Raw genomic sequence first — 18,469 nt, 5'->3', positions numbered from 1 at the left:
TCTTACATTTTCTCCAAAATAGACAGTGCGCTAAATTGACGGCAGCCAATCACAGGCCACAAGGAGATGGACAACCCGGTATGGAATTTAAAGAAATAGTATTCTTACCTCCCTCCACTCTTTCGTTCCTATAGCCTGCAAATACAGAACCACCACTGAAAAGAAAAGAGTGGGACAAGAATTAACTTTGACACAATCCTATTGAAAAAATAATAAGGACAAAGCAACATGTGTGATCCTATTGTGGGTTAAATACAAAATCAATGGGTGAACATTGAAAAATGTTGACTAAATTGCAGGAAGATGTTTGTATTTCATGGCAACATATTAAAAAAATCATCATATTTTAAGGCGGTCAGATGATTATTTTCTCAAATAAAATGAAAAACCATTAAACAAATTGATGTTTATTTTAATTTCACATACCGTATTTTCACAACTATAAGGCGCACTTAAAAGTCTTACATTTTCTCCAAAATAAACAGTGCGCCTTATAATCCAGTGCGCCTTATAAATGGAAAAAACAGAAAACCAAAAACCACCACTGTCGGATATTAAAAAACACACAAATGCCTGAACTGAAACAATACTGTTAAATATGCAGATGCCATTTTAGTTTACAACATCTTCCATCATATAGCTCCTCCCCCAATGCAAGATTTTATACCAAAAAAATCCAAAACATAAACAATGGCTGGCTCTAGAGGTGACTGTAAAGTAGTGAGTGCTTCATACCTGGAAGTCAATAGCAATTACTGTATTTTCACGACTATAAGGCGCACTTAAAAGTCTTAAATCTTTTTCAAAATAGACAGTGCTCCTTATAATACAGTGCGCCTTATAATACAGTGCAGCTTATAATACAGTGCGCCTTCTAATACTTATAATACAGTGCACATTCTAATACTTATAATACAGTGCACCTTGTATATGGAAAAATGTCATTCATTGAGGGTGCGCCTTATAATGCAATGCGCCTTATAGTCGTGAAAATACGGTAACTTTTTTTTAATTCTCTTTACTGGCTATCATGAAAATATGTTATTATTCATTTATATCCCAATAAGTAAAAAAAAGAGCTGTATCCACAGTGTTAGAAAACAATTTTCTGAACATTATCAAGCTTTATTCCCAGAGCTACATTGAGCATAACTGCATAAATAAGCAATAATGCAACAGCAGTAGCTAAATTACAAACCCACAAATTCATCACTTTGTCATGATGAGATAAAATGAACACATGCACACACACAAAAAAATATGCTTGCCTAAGCATCCCAACAACACTTGCATTAGGCACTAATTGCTTGTTTTAATAAATCGGTCAAGTGTTGCTTTTTGTCTTTGGATGAGAACAATCAGCCATTGTGTATTTCAGCAAAATTCATTAGCTTGAATGTACTTTTGGACCAGCACACGATTAAAACCACATTTTCTCTCCTAATGAGCTCTTAAGTGAAAGATGATAACAGAGAAATAGCAGAAGGGATGGAGCATTTAGAGTAATGTATCTTTGGCAGGGAAGAAAATCCTTCCATTGCTAGTTTGTTAGCCATATTTCTTTCCAATGGGTTTTACTAATGTAACGATCATAATGCATACCTGTCAACTTGTACGATTTATACGTATTTTATGTGTTTTTTTTTAACATTTCAAATCATGTACGCTGTACACCGACTTTTGTACGGGGAAATAAAAAAAAAAAAATCGCCAATATTTTTTGAAAACTGATCTCAACAAGACTGTTTTGGCTAAAATCCAGATAGTCTCGTAGGCTGTTAGCTAACGACGCTACTGTCGTCGATTGTTACTATTGTCACGGTATACCAGCAAAAATGATCCTCAATCGTATGTATTTTTTTACATGCGCATGCGTAGATATACATAGAGTAAATATCGTGGAAGCAAGCATGGAGGAGTCACAGTTAGAAACGAGTTACCGCGAGTGAACATGTGTCGTACGGTGTTTGTACGTTTTTTTTTTGGGGGGGGGGGGTTGTACGGGGAATCACAATCATTTATAACGGCAGTTATTGGCAGAGGTTGACAGGTATGATAATGGAACAACTGTGAGCAAATAAAAGAAACGACATTACAACCCACAAATATTCTCAGGAGATTCTAATCCAAAGTACCGTATTTTCACGACTATAAGGCGCACTTAAAAGTCTTAAATTTTCTCCAAAATAGACAGTGAGCCTCAATCCAGTGCGCCTTATATATAGAAAAATCAGAAAACCAAAAATGAAAAACCACCACTGTTGGATATTAAAAAAAACACAAACGCCTGAACTGAAACAATACTGTTAAATATGCAGATGCCATCTTAGTTTACAAAATTTTCCATCATATAGCTCCTCCCCCACTGCAAGATTTTATACAAAAAAATCCAAAACATCAACAATGGTTGGGTCTAGAGGTGACTGTGTCGTGAGTGCTTCATACCTGGAAGTCAATAGCAATTACCGTATTTTCACGACTATAAGGCGCACTTAAAAGTCTTAAATTCTCTCCAAAACAGACAGTTCGCCTTATAATACAGTGCGCCTTATATATGGGAAAAAAATGTCATTCATTGACGGTGCGCCTTATAATGCGGTGCGCCTTATAGTCGTGAAAATACGGTATTCACCTTATTTTGTCTCCTCGCCAACATGTGTAGTAATGATGTCCAAGCAAGCAAAAGCGTTTTGTCCGCAATCAAAGTCAAGGGACCTTGGTATCTCCCCAAGGTTGCAGAGCAACAGCACCAAAGCACCACGGCGACATCAGACTAATCCAATGGAGTCTCGGCCAAAGAACCTGACTGATTATCTCTTTTATGGAAAGTGACTGAAAGAGGAAAGCGCCCATCTGGTCTGCCTCAGAGGAGCCAAATCAGAAGGCTATTCATTGCCAGCATTCAAGTGCCTACTTCTAAATACAACTCTTGACAATGGAGTACAGGACAGGACAGGATACCGGCAACTCAGTAATAGGCTGATGTTGGACGCAAGCACAAATCACATTAAGGTCTCATGTATTAAGTGGTACAAGAGTCAGGCAGTGGAACAGCAGGGTGATGTCAGGAGAAATCACCTTTCCTAATACTATTCCTACATTGCTACTTTGGCAGGGAATTTCTTCTTTCAGCTATTATATGCACAGTTTACACCATAGCAACTCCTTGGAAAGTTGTGAATGGTAAAGTGGGTTGTGTGTAACAAGGTTTTTGCAGCCTGTTGGATTAATTCTGTAGTACAGTGTTCCCTCGCTACTTCGCGCTTCAGTTATATATTTATTCATTAATTTACTTATTAACTTACTTATTACCTATCTATTTATGTCTAAAATGACTTTCCTATTCCTGCATCCTCACCCTCTTGCTACTGTGACAACTAAATATACTCGAATACGGGATAAATAAAGTTATCCAATCCAATATTGAACCGTAAAGTGAAGATTCAGAGGTCTGATCTTCATCAAAATTCTCACATATATTTTAAGGTTCACTGATTTAGTGGCAAAAGGCTTACTATCAAAAGGATGTTCATCAATGTTGCACACTACCTATTTAACTGAGATGACAATCTTTGTCAGGTTTTAAAAAATATATCATCCATTGCTATGTCGCTGGAAAGAAAGAAATGATTTAGTTCACTTTACACTACAATCTCTCTTCTGTGGTTCAAACAGAGTAGACTTCACAAGCTTGGGGAAACGAAAAAATAGCCTTGTGCGACTCCTCAAGGGCAGCGACAAAGTACTTGAGGTCATGCATGCCTGGAATATGTTAAAACCTCCATGGGATGGAACTGAATATGACCGTGTTACAGAGTAACGCTGGTGACTTTCTACGAGCAAGGATTCTCATTAAAAATCTTTAAAACACAGACTGACAGCATAAATCACAAGATGACTTCATGAATACAAAATTACTTCAAATGTCCAAGGAACATTACTAGTTTATTTAAATACCAATACTACTCACTACAGCTTTTCTTATTCATAATGTTTTTCAGATTTATTATTTATTCTACATATAAAAGCAAGACCAAAAGATAATAACATACTACCAAGAGCCAAGTGTCTCTTGAGGAATTCCAATGGAGATAAATAAATGAACAGCAAGATGACATTCTTGTTTTTCCATAATATAACTATTATTTTTTAAATCTAGAGAAGACAGAAACTAACATTTTTTTTACACTATGCATGCAATTAGCATATTTTTTTCTACTTCATTATAATAAACGCCTCGAGTCAAAAGCTTCTCATGTTTAATAAAATCCTGAAAGTACTCATGCTAATGCAATAAATACAAAAAGAAATGTGAGAGTGAAACTGTGACTTGATACAAACTAAATAATTATTAAAATTATATATATTATGTATTTGGATATTTGAGAGTGACACCCAACATCATGGGTTAATTTGTCCAACTAATATAAGTCCTTCTTTAAGATAGAGATACTTGGCAAAGAGTAACGTAGCCTTGAATCCGACCTAGTGGCATTAATGTTACATGTATGCCTGCATAATTGACCTAAATAGATGTATACTAGTGCTTTAATGAATTCATAATGTGAATAGTCATTGATATTCTCAGCAAGATCATTCAATGTGGCAAAGGTCCCTTACATACAAAAGCACAAAATTTGTATTTTAGTATAATTGATACATTGAAATTTAGAAATTTAGGTATACCGTATTTTCACGACTATAAGGCGCATTTAAAAGTCTTACATTTTCTTCAAAATATACAGGGCGCCTTATAATCCAGTGCGCCTGATATATGGAAAAAAATTAAAATGTGCCATTCCATGGGGGTGCGCCTTATGTGATGCGCCTTATATATGGAAAATACGGTATTTAGCCTCTACAGTCAAGTTTGAAATAGAATAAGGCTGGAAAACAACAAAATCTGTACTGACACTGATACATGCAAAAAAATATATTGAATAAACAATAGTACTTCAACCAATAGTGGCCTCCACGCAGAATAAAAACAATAAATGCTAAAAAAAAAACATACTGAATTTTCACGACTATAAGGCGCACTTAAGTCTTAGATTTTTCTCCAAAATAGACAGGGCGCCTTATAATCCAGTGCGCCTTATATATTAGAAAAATTTCAAATGTGCCATTCATTGAGGGTGCCTCATAATCCAGTGCGCCTTATATATGGGAAACTTGTCATTCATTGAGGGTGCGTGCGCCTTATAATGCAGTGAGCCTTATAGTCGTGAAAATACGGTTCTTGCAATAGAATAAACACGTTTACATGACGATAGTTGATCAATAAAACAATAGCATCCCGGTAGTCTTCCAGATAAAACTATTTGGAATTAACCCTAATTATATTATAAGTACTGTATAGTGTACTCTTACATACACAAAAAAAGTTCAATATGATTGAAATGCCACTACTACCTATTGTCCACAAGTCGTTTTAAACGAGTCATATCAAGCATAAATTGGCATTAGCTTTTGAACGCAAATTACAGGTTACTATGTCCGTTTCGAAGAAGTCGCAGATGGAACAGAAATAGCAAGAAAAAATATCTTGTGTATGTCGTACAACCAGACAGGTAAATTTATCTAACAGAGCAGCTCTAAAATTAAATTGGTGATTGCTTCCTCTAGCTTTCTGTGCTTCCATTTATTGATGTGTCGTAAGTTCTAAACCATCCTAGGGGAAGAAAAATCACTCTTCATTGGCAACTCTGTTATGTTTCCTTGATCCTGACTGCAGATGGAAGAACGCAAATTGATCACACAGTTACTCCTCAAGTAATTTGGTAGCGGACAAACAGAAACGGTAATTTAATTTACACCTTGACAATGCAACGCTGTACAACATCTCCAAGGACAAACACTTAAGTCATCTGTAAATTAGCAGATGAAAACATAAGCACTCAAGAGTCTTTCTTGAAGCAATGTGCTAAAAAAGAGAAAATTACACCACTACTACCAGCCAAAATCATTTATCACAGCAGGGAAGATGCTAAAATCCATGTTTTTGACACAAAATCTTGGGCCTCCAATCCAAGTGCTATAGAACCAATATTTCCAATACTCTGTTGTCCAATTTTTGGCGAGCCGATGCTAAATGTAACCTCAGTTTTGTGACCGGACATTTGGTCGACGGACACTTGGTCCCCGGACGTTTCGTCAAAATGATGTTTGGTGCCTGGACGTTTCGTCAAACGGACGTTTGGTCCCCGGACGTTTCGTCAAACGGACGTTTGGTCACCGGACGTTTCGTCAAACGGACGTTTAGTCCTCGGACGTTTCGTCAAACGGACGTTTGTTCCTCGGACGTTTCGTCAAACGGACGTTTGGTCCCCAAAAGTTTCGTCAAACGGACGTTTGGTCCCCAAACATTTCGTCTAACGGATGTTTGGTCCCCAGACGTTTCGTTGAACGGATTTTTGGTCCCTAAACGTTTCGTCGAACGGACGTTTGGTCGCCGGATTCGCTCGCTCTCAAAAATATAATCATGAGAGAGAGAGAGAATTTACTGTTGAAAGCGATCAATCAGGTAATCTCTCACTCTCAAAATTATAATCATGAGAGAGAGAACTGTATGTCGGCCAAACGTCCGTCGACGAGACTTCCAGGTACTCCTCAGTTTTCTTTCCTTCGCTGACAGGAAAGGTCACCCATTGCAATCTGTTGCTGCAGCCATTATGCCTCAAGATACGATGTATTGTACATTCAGAGATGCTCTTGTGGTCACCTTGGTTGTCTACTGCCACACTTTTGGCATGTCCAGTGAGGGGTCACCATAGCAAATCAACATTTTCCATTTCAGTTTAAGTTCATCCTTCAGTCACTTTCATGTTTTCCCTCACTACTTTCATAGCAATATCTATCTTCTCATCACCTCTAGCCCTGTTCCTCGGCAGCTACAACCCCAACATCCCTCTATCGATAAAGTCCCTATGTCCCCTCTGAACATTGAAGTCTGATCTTTCCACAATCCACAATGCCAAACCTTCACGGTCCCTCTTATTGCCTCCTTACTAATCCCATCCAACCTGGCAGTTATCCGGGATGATCAATGTTTACGAACGCAATACGCTTTCCCGGTTTTGTACAAAAGCCCGGGGGACAACATCTATCAACAGTCAGCTAAATGTACCAGATTCACAATCAATACATTCAGTAAACAAGTGGCGAAGAGGAGTCTATCGGATTGCAATCTTGACAAGCAGCAAGTGTGCTGTGATGAAAACAGCTGGTTAAGGAGCTATGGAACAAGCCATGAGTCATGTTTTGCAATTCTGAGAAAACTGCTGCTCACTGTCACTTTCATGACATCTAAACCATCTGGCCCACACTATTTTGTGCCTACCACAATAGTATCCGGCTTGGCAAGATGTCTTTGTGAAATTGCAGCATGTATTCTCGCGAGTCCATCTGCCTCACAATGCTAGCATCTGAATGCTTTGGGAGAGACAAAATAGTGATTGAATCCTGCATCAAAATGGGACTGAATTTCTGTGGTTGGATTGCTAGGTATCATAAAGTATCATTTCATATGGAGTGCCATCAAAGTGTCAAAACCTTTGAATGCTGGCTCTGATGTTCTCTTTGGTGTGTGTCCATGTGTGTGTGTGTGTGCATTTGTTTCACCTCCACTCCTTTTGAGGTATAGTGAAGTACAGTCGAGTGTGTTATTATCGCTTCCCTTTGCAGATGGTGTCACATCATTCGCTGTGATTTGCAAATATACGGGGATATCAAAGTTTACTTTAGAAAATACTTTGCACACCTTTTTGTGTAGTATTTGGCATTTTAGACTGTTGTAGAGGCAGATGATCAATTACGCAAGTAGAAGGTTTTATAGTTGAGTTGAGGTTTGGATCATTGAGCTCTTAGAATTGGAATAGAGCTTTTTAATGTACTTGAGATGTTTGATAGAGGATAAATGTGCCTTGAGACTCATCTTGCTATTAACTAACATTCTCGGAAGAGATGTTTTAAACATTTGCAAGGAAGTTCTGATGATTTAAAACAAGTAAAATACTGGAAGTGGTCTTTGTTGATTGAAACGACAAAAGAAATGTTTTTTTTTGTTAGTTCCTTGATTGCTTCTTAAATAATTCCCAATAAACAATGAAAAAAAGTGTATAATATAATTCCACAGGGTTCTGCAAATTAAAAGTATGTCGAATAACTGCCGGGGTGCTCGGACGTTTGGTCGCTGGTCTTTTGGTCGCCGGTCAAATGGGGACAGAGTTTACTGTTGAAACTAGCTCTCAAACTTATATTCATGAGAGAGAGTATAATATCTAAGAGAGAATTTACTATCTAAGTACTGGTTAATATCCAAGTAATATTTAATACCCAAGTAACGTTTAATATCTAAGTAACATTTAATATCCAAGTACCGTTTAATATCCAAGTACGGTTTAATATCCAAGTACCGTTTAATATCCAAGTACCGTTTAATATCCAAGTACCGTTTAATATCCAAGTACTGTTTAATATCCAAGTACTGTTTAATATCTAAGTAACATTTAATATCCAAGTACCGTTTAATATCCAAGTACCGTTTAATATCCAAGTACTGTTTAATATCTAAGTACCGTTTAATATCTAAGTACTGTTTAATATCTAAGTACCGTTTAATATCTAAGTACTGTTTAATATCTAAGTACCGTTTAATATCCAAATACTGTTTAATATCCAAGTACTGTTTAATATCTAAGTACTGTTTAATATCTAAGTACCGTTTAATATCTAAGTACTGTTTAATATCTAAGTACCGTTTAATATCTAAGTACTGTTTAATATCTAAGTACCGTTTAATATCCAAATACTGTTTAATATCCAAGTACTGTTTAATATCTAAGTACTGTTTAATATCTAAGTACCGTTTAATATCTAACTACCGTTTAATATCTAAATACCGTTTAATATCTAAGTACTGTTTAATATCTAAGTACTGTTTAATATCTAAGTACCGTTTAATATCTAAGTACCGTTTAATATCTAAGTACCGTTTAATATCTAAGTACCGTTTAATATCCAAGTACCGTTTAATATCTAAGTACCGTTTAACATCTAAGTACCGTTTAACATCTAAGTACTGTTTAATATCTAAGTACATTTGACCGGCGACCAAAAGAACAGCGACCAAACGTCCGGTCACAAACTGCCGTTGGCTTATACTATATAATGTGCAATGGGTGCAAGTTCACAGTGTTTAAAATGTACTTTGGTCATTAAAGAGCTCCATTTTATCAGGATTTATAACTGCTGAAGTCCTACTTTTAAACTTTGTATCTCACTGACCCATTTGCTAATTGATGCTGATTAGTTCTGAATGATATAAATGAGCAGAAAAATCCAACCCTATATTTAGCATTACACACAATCAGTGGGTCCATGGGGATTACTTGTAGCCCTGATTATAAGTGTGTGATTTAATTAAACCATTATATCACATCAATCTTCAATCTCCTGTATGGCGCCTGCCTGCTCTGTTAATTACGTCTATCCTGTCACCTAAATTGCGGTCATGTTAGTGCCAGGCCATTTACTCTTATTCATAATTATTGTTAAATCAACAGCAGATGAGGACAATGCAGAGTGTGGCTTTCAATGCAAATTTAGTGGCTGGCTATAAAAAAATAGGAACAATAAAATGTTGTCATCATATCATGTTATCTTGACGGAACATCTCCCAATCAGGTTATTGCTTTCTCCCATTAGCACAAATTGTTAGTCCAGTAATGTTTTGTTTTCAGATTACCGTATTTTCACGACTATAAGGCGCACCGCATTATAAGGCGCACCCTCAATGAATGACATTTTTTCCATATATAAGGCGCACTGTATTATAAGGCGCACTGTATTATGAGGCACACTGTCTATTTTGGAGAAAATTTAAGACTTTAAAGTGCGCCTTATAGTCGTGAAAATACGGTAATTGCTATTGACTTCCAGGTATGAAGCACTCACTACTTTACAGTCACCTCTAGAGCCAGCCATTGTTGATGTTTTGGATTTTTTTGTATAAAATCTTGCAGTGGGGGAGGAGCTATATGATGGAAGATTTTGTAAACTAAGATGGCATCTGCATATTTAACAGTATTGTTTAAGTTCAGGCGTTTGTGTTGTTTTTAATATCCGACAGTGGTGGTTTTTGGTTTTCTGTTTTTTTTCCATATATAAGGCGCACTGGATTATAAGGCGCACTGTCTATTTTGGAGAAAATTTAACTTTTAAGTGCGCCTTATAGTCGTGAAAATACGGTAGGTTACATTTTACATTGCCTGTACTGACACTACTGCTAGTATAAAGAAAAAGCATGAGATAGTGTAGTATATGAGTCTGGAGTTGATATTATTGTGGTTCTGTTTATTAGTGTTCGCCAGTATATATGACAAAACTCCCACCCCTATTGAGGCCCACTATTATTGCATTTCCTTGAACCTGGTGAGCACCTCGTGAATCGGAAGAAATTTATCATACAGACCAGCTTTGATTGCATTGGCTCACCTGCTGGATGCGACTTTTTCTTTTTTAAAGAGCAATTATACTGTCAGTAAGATGAGGAACATGAAATAGGTTTCATGCTGACTTATTTTTCTGCTATATTCAGCCATATTTTTGTACTTTAATGTGAGGGTTTTTACAGTAAAGACGTTCCCCTACTTACAAACGAGTTAGGTTCCGAGCGCTTGTTCATAAGTTGAAAGTGTTCGTAAGTTAAAAGTGTTCATAAGTTAAAAGTGTTCATAAGTGTAAAGTGTTCATAAGTGTAAAGTGTTCATAAGTGTAAAATGTTCATAAGTGTAAAGTGTTCATAAGTGTAAAGTGTTCATAAGTGTAAAGTGTTCATAAGTGTAAAGTGTTCATAAGTTGAAAGTGTTCATAAGTGTAAAGTGTTCATAAGTGTAAAGTGTTCATAAGTGTAAAGTGTTCATAAGTTGAAAGTGTTCATAAGTTGAAAGTGTTCATAAGTTGAAAGTGTTCATAAGTTGAAAGTGTTCATAAGTTGAAAGTGTTCAAATTGAAGTTGATTCAGTGCTATATTTTGTAGTATAATTTATGTTTAAGGCCTATTTAATTATATGGAAGGTTTATATAAGTGCATTTGTATGTTTAAGGCTTGTATAAGTAACCAACATTGGTTGGTACTGAAAAAAACATTTAATAAAATGCAGAGATTACATACAGTACTGTGTATATACACATTAGAGAGAAAGAGATTTACTAGAAAATGGCCGAAAGAAGCTATCTAATGAGTATTGCACAGTTTTCTTCTCTTTTTCATCATAAATGACACTGTATGGCATCATTCGATTGATTTGCAAATTTTGTGCAACGTTCAATATTTGGGTCCTGCTGCTCCATCTTTCTGTTTAGAAATGGTACTGACGGTCAAACGATTCAAGTTGTATTCCCGTGCAATGCTCACCACTTTCTCACGCGCATCAAGAAGCTAGTTAAAACTAAGGCTCTATGCGTGTTGATTGATCCACTGTATATGTACTACTCACATTCCTTATACTGTTACTATATATCTGACTGTAGCAAAACAACGAGTCATACTTTGTTTAGTGGTTTATGAGGCCATTCAGTCGGCCATTACCAAGTGGCTAATCGGTGATGTTATTGCTTGAGCATCAAACGATGAGGGAGTAGAGTCAGACAGCAAAGCTCCCTTTGAAATTTGTGCACTTTATTTAGAAACAAATACTTGTCTAGACAGGGGCTATAATAAAGCTGTTTAATACAGCATTACTTATGTTTTACCTACAAAGGAAAAACTTAACTCCATTCATTTTACATTCCCTTATACCACAGGTGTCAAAGTGGCGGCCCGGGGGCCAAATCTGGTCCGCCGCATCATTTTGTGCGGCCCGAGAAAGTAAATGATGAGTGCTGACTTTCTGTTTTAGGATCAAATTAAAATGAGGAGTATAGATGTATATTAAAATTCCTCATTTCCCCCTTTTAAATCAATGATTGTCATTTTTAATCCATTTTTTGTGTTTTTAGTTAAAAAATGAATGCTGATTTTCTGTTTTAGGATCAAATTAAAATGAAGTATAGATGTATATCTAATTTCCTGATTTTTTCCCCTTTTAAATCAATAATTGTAATTCTTAATCCATTTTTTTTCTGTGTTTTTAGTTCAAAAATAATTTTGTAAAATCTAAAAATATATTTAAAAAAAGCTAAAATAAACATTGTTTTAGATCTATAAAAAGCTGAATATTCAGGGCTTTTAATCCAGTTCTTTTGATCCATTTATAAAAAAAATATCTAAATATTATATCTCAAATGGTCCGGCCCACATGAAATCGAGTTTTCGTTAAAGCGGCCCGCGAACCAACCCGACTCATTTCAAATAATAGTTGCGCTGATTTGTTTTTAACTTAAAAAAAAACTATGTCCAGTGTGGTTATTGAAGATCAAATTAAACATGCAACCTACGTTTTGTTAACTTTGCACTCCCAAGTCTTTATACTATATAAATTAGCTCTCCAAAACATAACTATCTTCTTATATTGCTTCAAGTCTTTATAAGTTCGAGAGCACTATAGATTGCTGAACCTGAGAAACTGCTTTTGTTTTTGGCTGGTGTGAACACACTGCAATTTTGAAATTAAAAATCCCTTGGCGTCCATAAAATATTTGCGGTGGGTTGGTAAAAGATAAACAAAGCTCAGAACACACATGATACTACTGTAGCACTAGATACAACGTAATTTCGATGACATTTAACAATCTCAATCGGATACTGATAAAATCAAATCTCCATACTGCTGATATACAACAAGCAAAATTGGAATAGGAGTAATCTTTCAGAAAACTGAAATATACTGCCTGCAAAAGAGGCATCTTCAGATGAAAAATATAAATCTTTAGCTAGAGATATGAAAGATTTTCATTTGGCGTTTGAGCAAGACCAAGAAAATTGCTGGAGATGATGCCATCAAGATATGATACATTGAGCACTTTTTCAAGTTCAAAAATCATATTGTAAAATCTAAAAGTATATTTAAAAAAAAGCTAAAATGAACATTGTTTTAGATCTAAAAAAAACAGAATATTCAGGGCTTTTAACCAAGTTCTTTTAATCAAATTATATTAAAAAAAAATCTAATATTTAATATACATCTAAACTTTTATCTTTTATATAAGTATAGATGTATATTAAATTTCCCGATTTTCCCCCTTTTAAATCAATAATTGTAATTTTTAATCATTTTTTCAGTGTTTTTAGTTCAAAAATTATGTAAATAGATATATATAAAAAAAGCTAAAATAAATTGTTTTAGATCTATAAAAACGGAATATTCAGGGCTTTTAATCCAGTTCCTTTAATCCATTTATATAAAAAAAATCTAAATATTATATCTAAAATGGTCCAGCTTACATGAAATCAAGTTGACGTTAACACGGCCCGTGAACCAATCCGAGTCTGACACACCTGCCTTCAACTGTGACAAATAAAATGACTAATTTCCTAAATAATAGTGAAAAACACATCTTTACCCAAAAGATTTGTGAGTCATAATTCAAGTGTTTAATTGATAATCAACAAACTGTAATATAGATTTCTAAATCCAAGTCCACCATGTTATGCATTATAAAGTATTTCTGTACAAGTACTAGTTCAATATCCAGCTAAAATGATTAAGGTAATCATTTTAAACAAATATACAACATAATAGCATCCCCATGCACTCATTATAAATGCACTGTATGCAACTTTGGATGGCATACATTCTCGTAATATGGAGAATAGTAAATTGCATCATTACTATGGCAACCAGAGGTAACCTACTTTAGTGATGTATAATATTTGTTGGACCAGCCAGGAGATCCTCTAACTATATCACCACTATATTGGATAAAATGCCATAAGTGTACCAATTTACACTTTGAGAAAATATTAAATCATGTTGTAAATATATTTGCTGAGCATTGCTTTTTTTTGCGCTTTTGCAAATTGTTTCTAAAAAGCTAATGAGGTCACCCAAAATAACTACCAGGCTTAAAAGAAGACTTGCCAAGATGACCTTTTGTGCACTGAATATTTATACTTTTGCTTGCAATCATTTAATCAATTCAATGAATTTGATATTAACAGTGTTTCATAAGATTGGAATGTTAAATTAATGCACATCGAGTCCGAAAGTTTATTTCTAATTAATGCTATTTTCTATTTTAATAGTTCATGATATATTTGGGCTTGCGTGTTCCTTTTTTACAAGGAAGAAGAACCTGATTAAGTGATGCAACAATAATAATAAGTATCTTACAATTCTTGGCCTCTGCATGCTTTGGTGTTTACATGTCCACAAACAAAAGACTTCTTTGGAGGGTACTCGGACGTTTGGTCGTTGGTCTTTTGGTCGCCGGCCAAATGGTGACAGAGAGTTTACTGTTGAAGCCAGCTCTCAAAATTATATTCATGAGAGAGAGTTTAATATCTAAGAGAGAGTTTAATATCCAAGTACATTTGACCGGCGACCAAAAGACCGGCGACCAAAAGACCGGCGACCAAAAGACCGGCGACCAAAAGACCGGCGACCAAAAGACCGGCGACCAAAAGACCGGCGAACAAACGTCCGGCGAACAAACGTCCGGGCGACCAAACGTCCGGGCGACCAAACGTCCGGGCGACCAAACGTCCGGGCGACCAAACGTCCGGGCGACCAAACGTCCGGGCGACCAAACGTCCGGGCGACCAAACGTCCGGGCGACCAAACGTCCGGGCGACCAAACGTCCGGGCGACCAAACGTCCGGGCGACCAAACGTCCGGGCGACCAAACGTCCGGGCGACCAAACGTCCGGGCGACCAAACGTCCGGGCGACCAAACGTCCGGGCGACCAAACGTCCGGGCGACCAAACGTCCGGGCGACCAAACGTCCGGGCGACCAAACGTCCGGGCGACCAAACGTCCGGGCGACCAAACGTCCGGGCGACCAAACGTCCGGGCGACCAAACGTCCGGGCGACCAAACGTCCGGGCGACCAAACGTCCGGGCGACCAAACGTCCGGGCGACCAAACGTCCGGGCGACCAAACGTCCGGGCGACCAAACGTCCGGGCGACCAAACGTCCGGGCGACCAAACGTCCGGGCGACCAAACGTCCGGGCGACCAAACGTCCGGGCGACCAAACGTCCGGGCGACCAAACGTCCGGGCGACCAAACGTCCGGGCGACCAAACGTCCGGGCGACCAAACGTCCGGTCACGCTTTGTAGTACTGCATGTCAACCTGTAACTTTGCCATTAAAATTCAACCTTGATCATTTTTGCACACTATTCAAAGTTCAGTACTATATGAAATTTAAAGTGCACTTTCTGAAATAAAATTGCCAAACGGTGCATTAAAAGATTGATAACGTATTAAGAGGAGCTTACTACTTAATGTTCATAATGTGGTGGTCTAAATAGTGAAAGTTGTTCATGGTCACCTGTATCTTAATTACCAAAAAGAGGGCCACATTATATTTTTCTCTTTTCAGAGTATCCAAAGAACATACACTTTCACACCAAAGTTTTTTACCCTTAACAATATTATTCAAGTTTGACATTCATATGCCCTTTTTCATTTTTTTAAACGTTTTTCCACATGCCAGCCAGTATGCTAACCCTTCCACCCAACAATTACCCTGTATTTCTTCTTTATAGCTTAATTGTCCCCAGCAACCACCATTTGTGTTAGTTTTCTTATTGTGTAAATCCTAAACAACAACAACAAAACAACTATTTGTATCATATTCCAACATTCCTATCTGATTTTTATTGTGTGAAAAAGACCATACATACCAGGATCAGATTTGGAGAATGTGTCCACATCCAGAAGACTCCTAAAAAAACAGCAAACAACACAGTTAAAAAAAAATCACTGACACTGTTAGATTCTTTTTAATGCATTTATCAATAACATTGCAACAAATAAATAAAATTATTGGTCTAATACAGTTTTGGCAAACTACTGCCCGTCTGTGTTCTACAGACCATCTATCTTTTTTTTAAATTACATTTTAATATTTCTTAATACATTCCTTTTAACTTTACTTTGTACTTTATACGTTTTACTTTAATGAGTGATGAGTATCTCAATACTTTAGTCCTTTTTTCTTTTTATGTTTCATATGTACTGTTAACGGATGCACTTTTTTATATGTATCGTATCTTCTGCTGACCCAACCCATCTGTCAATTTTTTTTAAGTCAATGTCGCCCCCAGGCCCAAAAGTCTGCCCACCCTTGGTCTAATATGTCTTTCATGAATAAAATCACCATGCAGAAATAGAAACATGTTCAGGAAATATTTGTGGTGTTGAAGTAATTCAATTTTTTTTTGGTTTAGTTAGAAAAATTTAGCTCGATTCGTTTAGCGGAATGAAATTTCGTAATCCATAGATGTTATAATATATACTATATTAGTTGAGACAATCCTGAAGTTCAAAGCTTGTGTCCACTGAGATGTGTCATTATCTCAAGTGGGGCTGATCAGAGGAGGGACTACACCACAAGAGCACCAACCATTCATTATTCATTTTTTTCAGGAATTGAGTGTAAAGGCATTTAGCACATGGCAAGCTGATGGCCTCAACGAGCCTGACCGCGTTTTAACAGCTCTATTTGGTCTACCAGTAAGCCACAAATTCACCATCCAAGATGACATCAAAAACCAATCTCAGAGAGAAAAGCCATCATGGCTATACATACATATATCATACATATTTGAATTTCTCATGAATAAGATACTTTCCAGTAGCATGCTACTTTTTTGCCCATTTTTGTACCAAATTACCGTATTTTCACGACTATAAGGCGCACCGCATTATAAGGCGCACCCTCAATGAATGACATCTTTCCATATATATAAGGCGCACTGTATTACAAGGCGCACTGTATTACAAGGCGCACTGTATTACAAGGCGCACTGTATTACAAGGCGCACTGTATTACAAGGCGCACTGTATTACAAGGCGCACTGTATTACAAGGCGCACTGTATTACAAGGCGCACTGTATTACAAGGCGCACTGTATTACAAGGCGCACTGTATTACAAGGCGCACTGTATTACAAGGCGCACTGTACTACAAGGCGCACTGTACTACAAGGCGCACTGTATTACAAGGCGCACTGTATTACAAGGCGCACTGTATTACAAGGCGCACTGTATTACAAGGCGCACTGTATTACAAGGCGCACTGTATTACAAGGCGCACTGTATTACAAGGCGCACTGTATTACAAGGCGCACTGTATTACAAGGCGCACTGTATTACAAGGCGCACTGTCTATTTTGGAGAAAATTTAAGACTTTTAAGTGCGCCTTATAGTCGTGAAAATCCGGTAATTGCTATTGACTTCCAGGTATGAAGCACTCACTACTTTACAGTCACCTCTAGAGCCAGCCATTGTTGATGTTTTGGATTTTTTGTATAAAATCTTGCAGTGGGGGAGGAGCTATATGATGGAAGATGTTGTAAACTAAGATGGCATCTGCATATTTAACAGTATTGTTTCAGTTCAGGCGTTTGTGTTTTTTTAATATCCGACAGTGGTGGTTTTCCGTTTTTGGTTTTCTGTTTTTTCCATATATAAGACGCACTGGATTATAAGGCGCACTGTCTATTTTGGAGAAAATTTAAGACTTTTAAGTGTGCCTTATAGTCGTGAAATTACGGTACACCTTGAAAAACAACCTTAAGGTGTCCACAATGACTGTTAATATTAATGCTGGACTATAGAACCTCCTTAATAGCTTCTATACAGGCACCTGCTGCTCAGATCAACAATTTCCTAGTGAGCAGGGAAATTAAAAGGTCACAGATTCTAAAGGGGTGCTATATTAAAAATAAATATACTCATTCAGGGGTTAGATTAGATTAGATTAGTTTAGATGGATAGATGGATAAATGGATAGATAAATAGATACAAAAACTTGAGTAGAGAGTGAAAAATGTTGCATTTATGCCTTCTGTTATGGTTAATAACATATAAGGATCTATTTGCATAAGAGTTTTATCTTACCGGCACGAGACGGTAACTTCTATTTTAGTTGCGGGGACTCTGGTGTTGAGTGGATCGAATTCCCCGATGGTTGCCATGATCTGGACAATGGAGGAGGAGGTGAGGCGACGTTAAGCATCCGATAAGAAAGACATCAATCTCAACATCTCAATATGATGCGGTTAAGTCCATTGTGGAGAATCTTCTTCCTCCCTGGCTGAGATCCTATGGAACGCCCGAGAGAGGTGCACACGCGGGGGTGAGAGAGAGAGAAAGAGAGATAGGGAGAGAGAGAGGGGGGAGGGAGGGAGAGAGGAGGAGAGAAAGCTCGAGATAGTGGGATAGGAGGATGGGAGTGAGGAGGAAGGGAGGGAGTTAGTGAGGAGGGAGATGGACGACATCAACTTTATAGTACAATATTCATTCGTGGTGCGCCCCTGAAGTGCATCTCATGCCAATCCAATTAAATCATTCAATC

General features: G+C 37.1%; 1 protein-coding gene across 1 annotated transcript in view; it reads right to left on the bottom strand.

Moving 5' to 3' along the window:
• LOC144203596 (copine-9-like) overlaps window positions 1-18,236 on the bottom strand; it is a 63,252-nt gene extending 45,016 nt beyond the window's left edge. Inside the window, exons 1-3 of the mRNA XM_077727124.1 lie at window positions 18,013-18,236; window positions 15,791-15,831; window positions 109-155 (exon numbers count right to left, since the gene is read on the bottom strand). Of these exons, the coding sequence (XP_077583250.1) occupies window positions 109-155; window positions 15,791-15,831; window positions 18,013-18,089 (165 nt within the window). The 5' untranslated portion in view covers window positions 18,090-18,236. The remainder of the gene's footprint in view (window positions 1-108; window positions 156-15,790; window positions 15,832-18,012) is intronic.
• Between the last annotated feature and the right edge of the window lie 233 nt (window positions 18,237-18,469).

Source organism: Stigmatopora nigra, chromosome 1 (assembly GCF_051989575.1).
Source record: "Stigmatopora nigra isolate UIUO_SnigA chromosome 1, RoL_Snig_1.1, whole genome shotgun sequence".
NCBI classification, from domain to species: domain Eukaryota; kingdom Metazoa; phylum Chordata; class Actinopteri; order Syngnathiformes; family Syngnathidae; genus Stigmatopora; species Stigmatopora nigra.
Note: the sequence above shows the minus strand (reverse complement) of the source record. Positions and strands in the feature narration are given on the sequence as shown.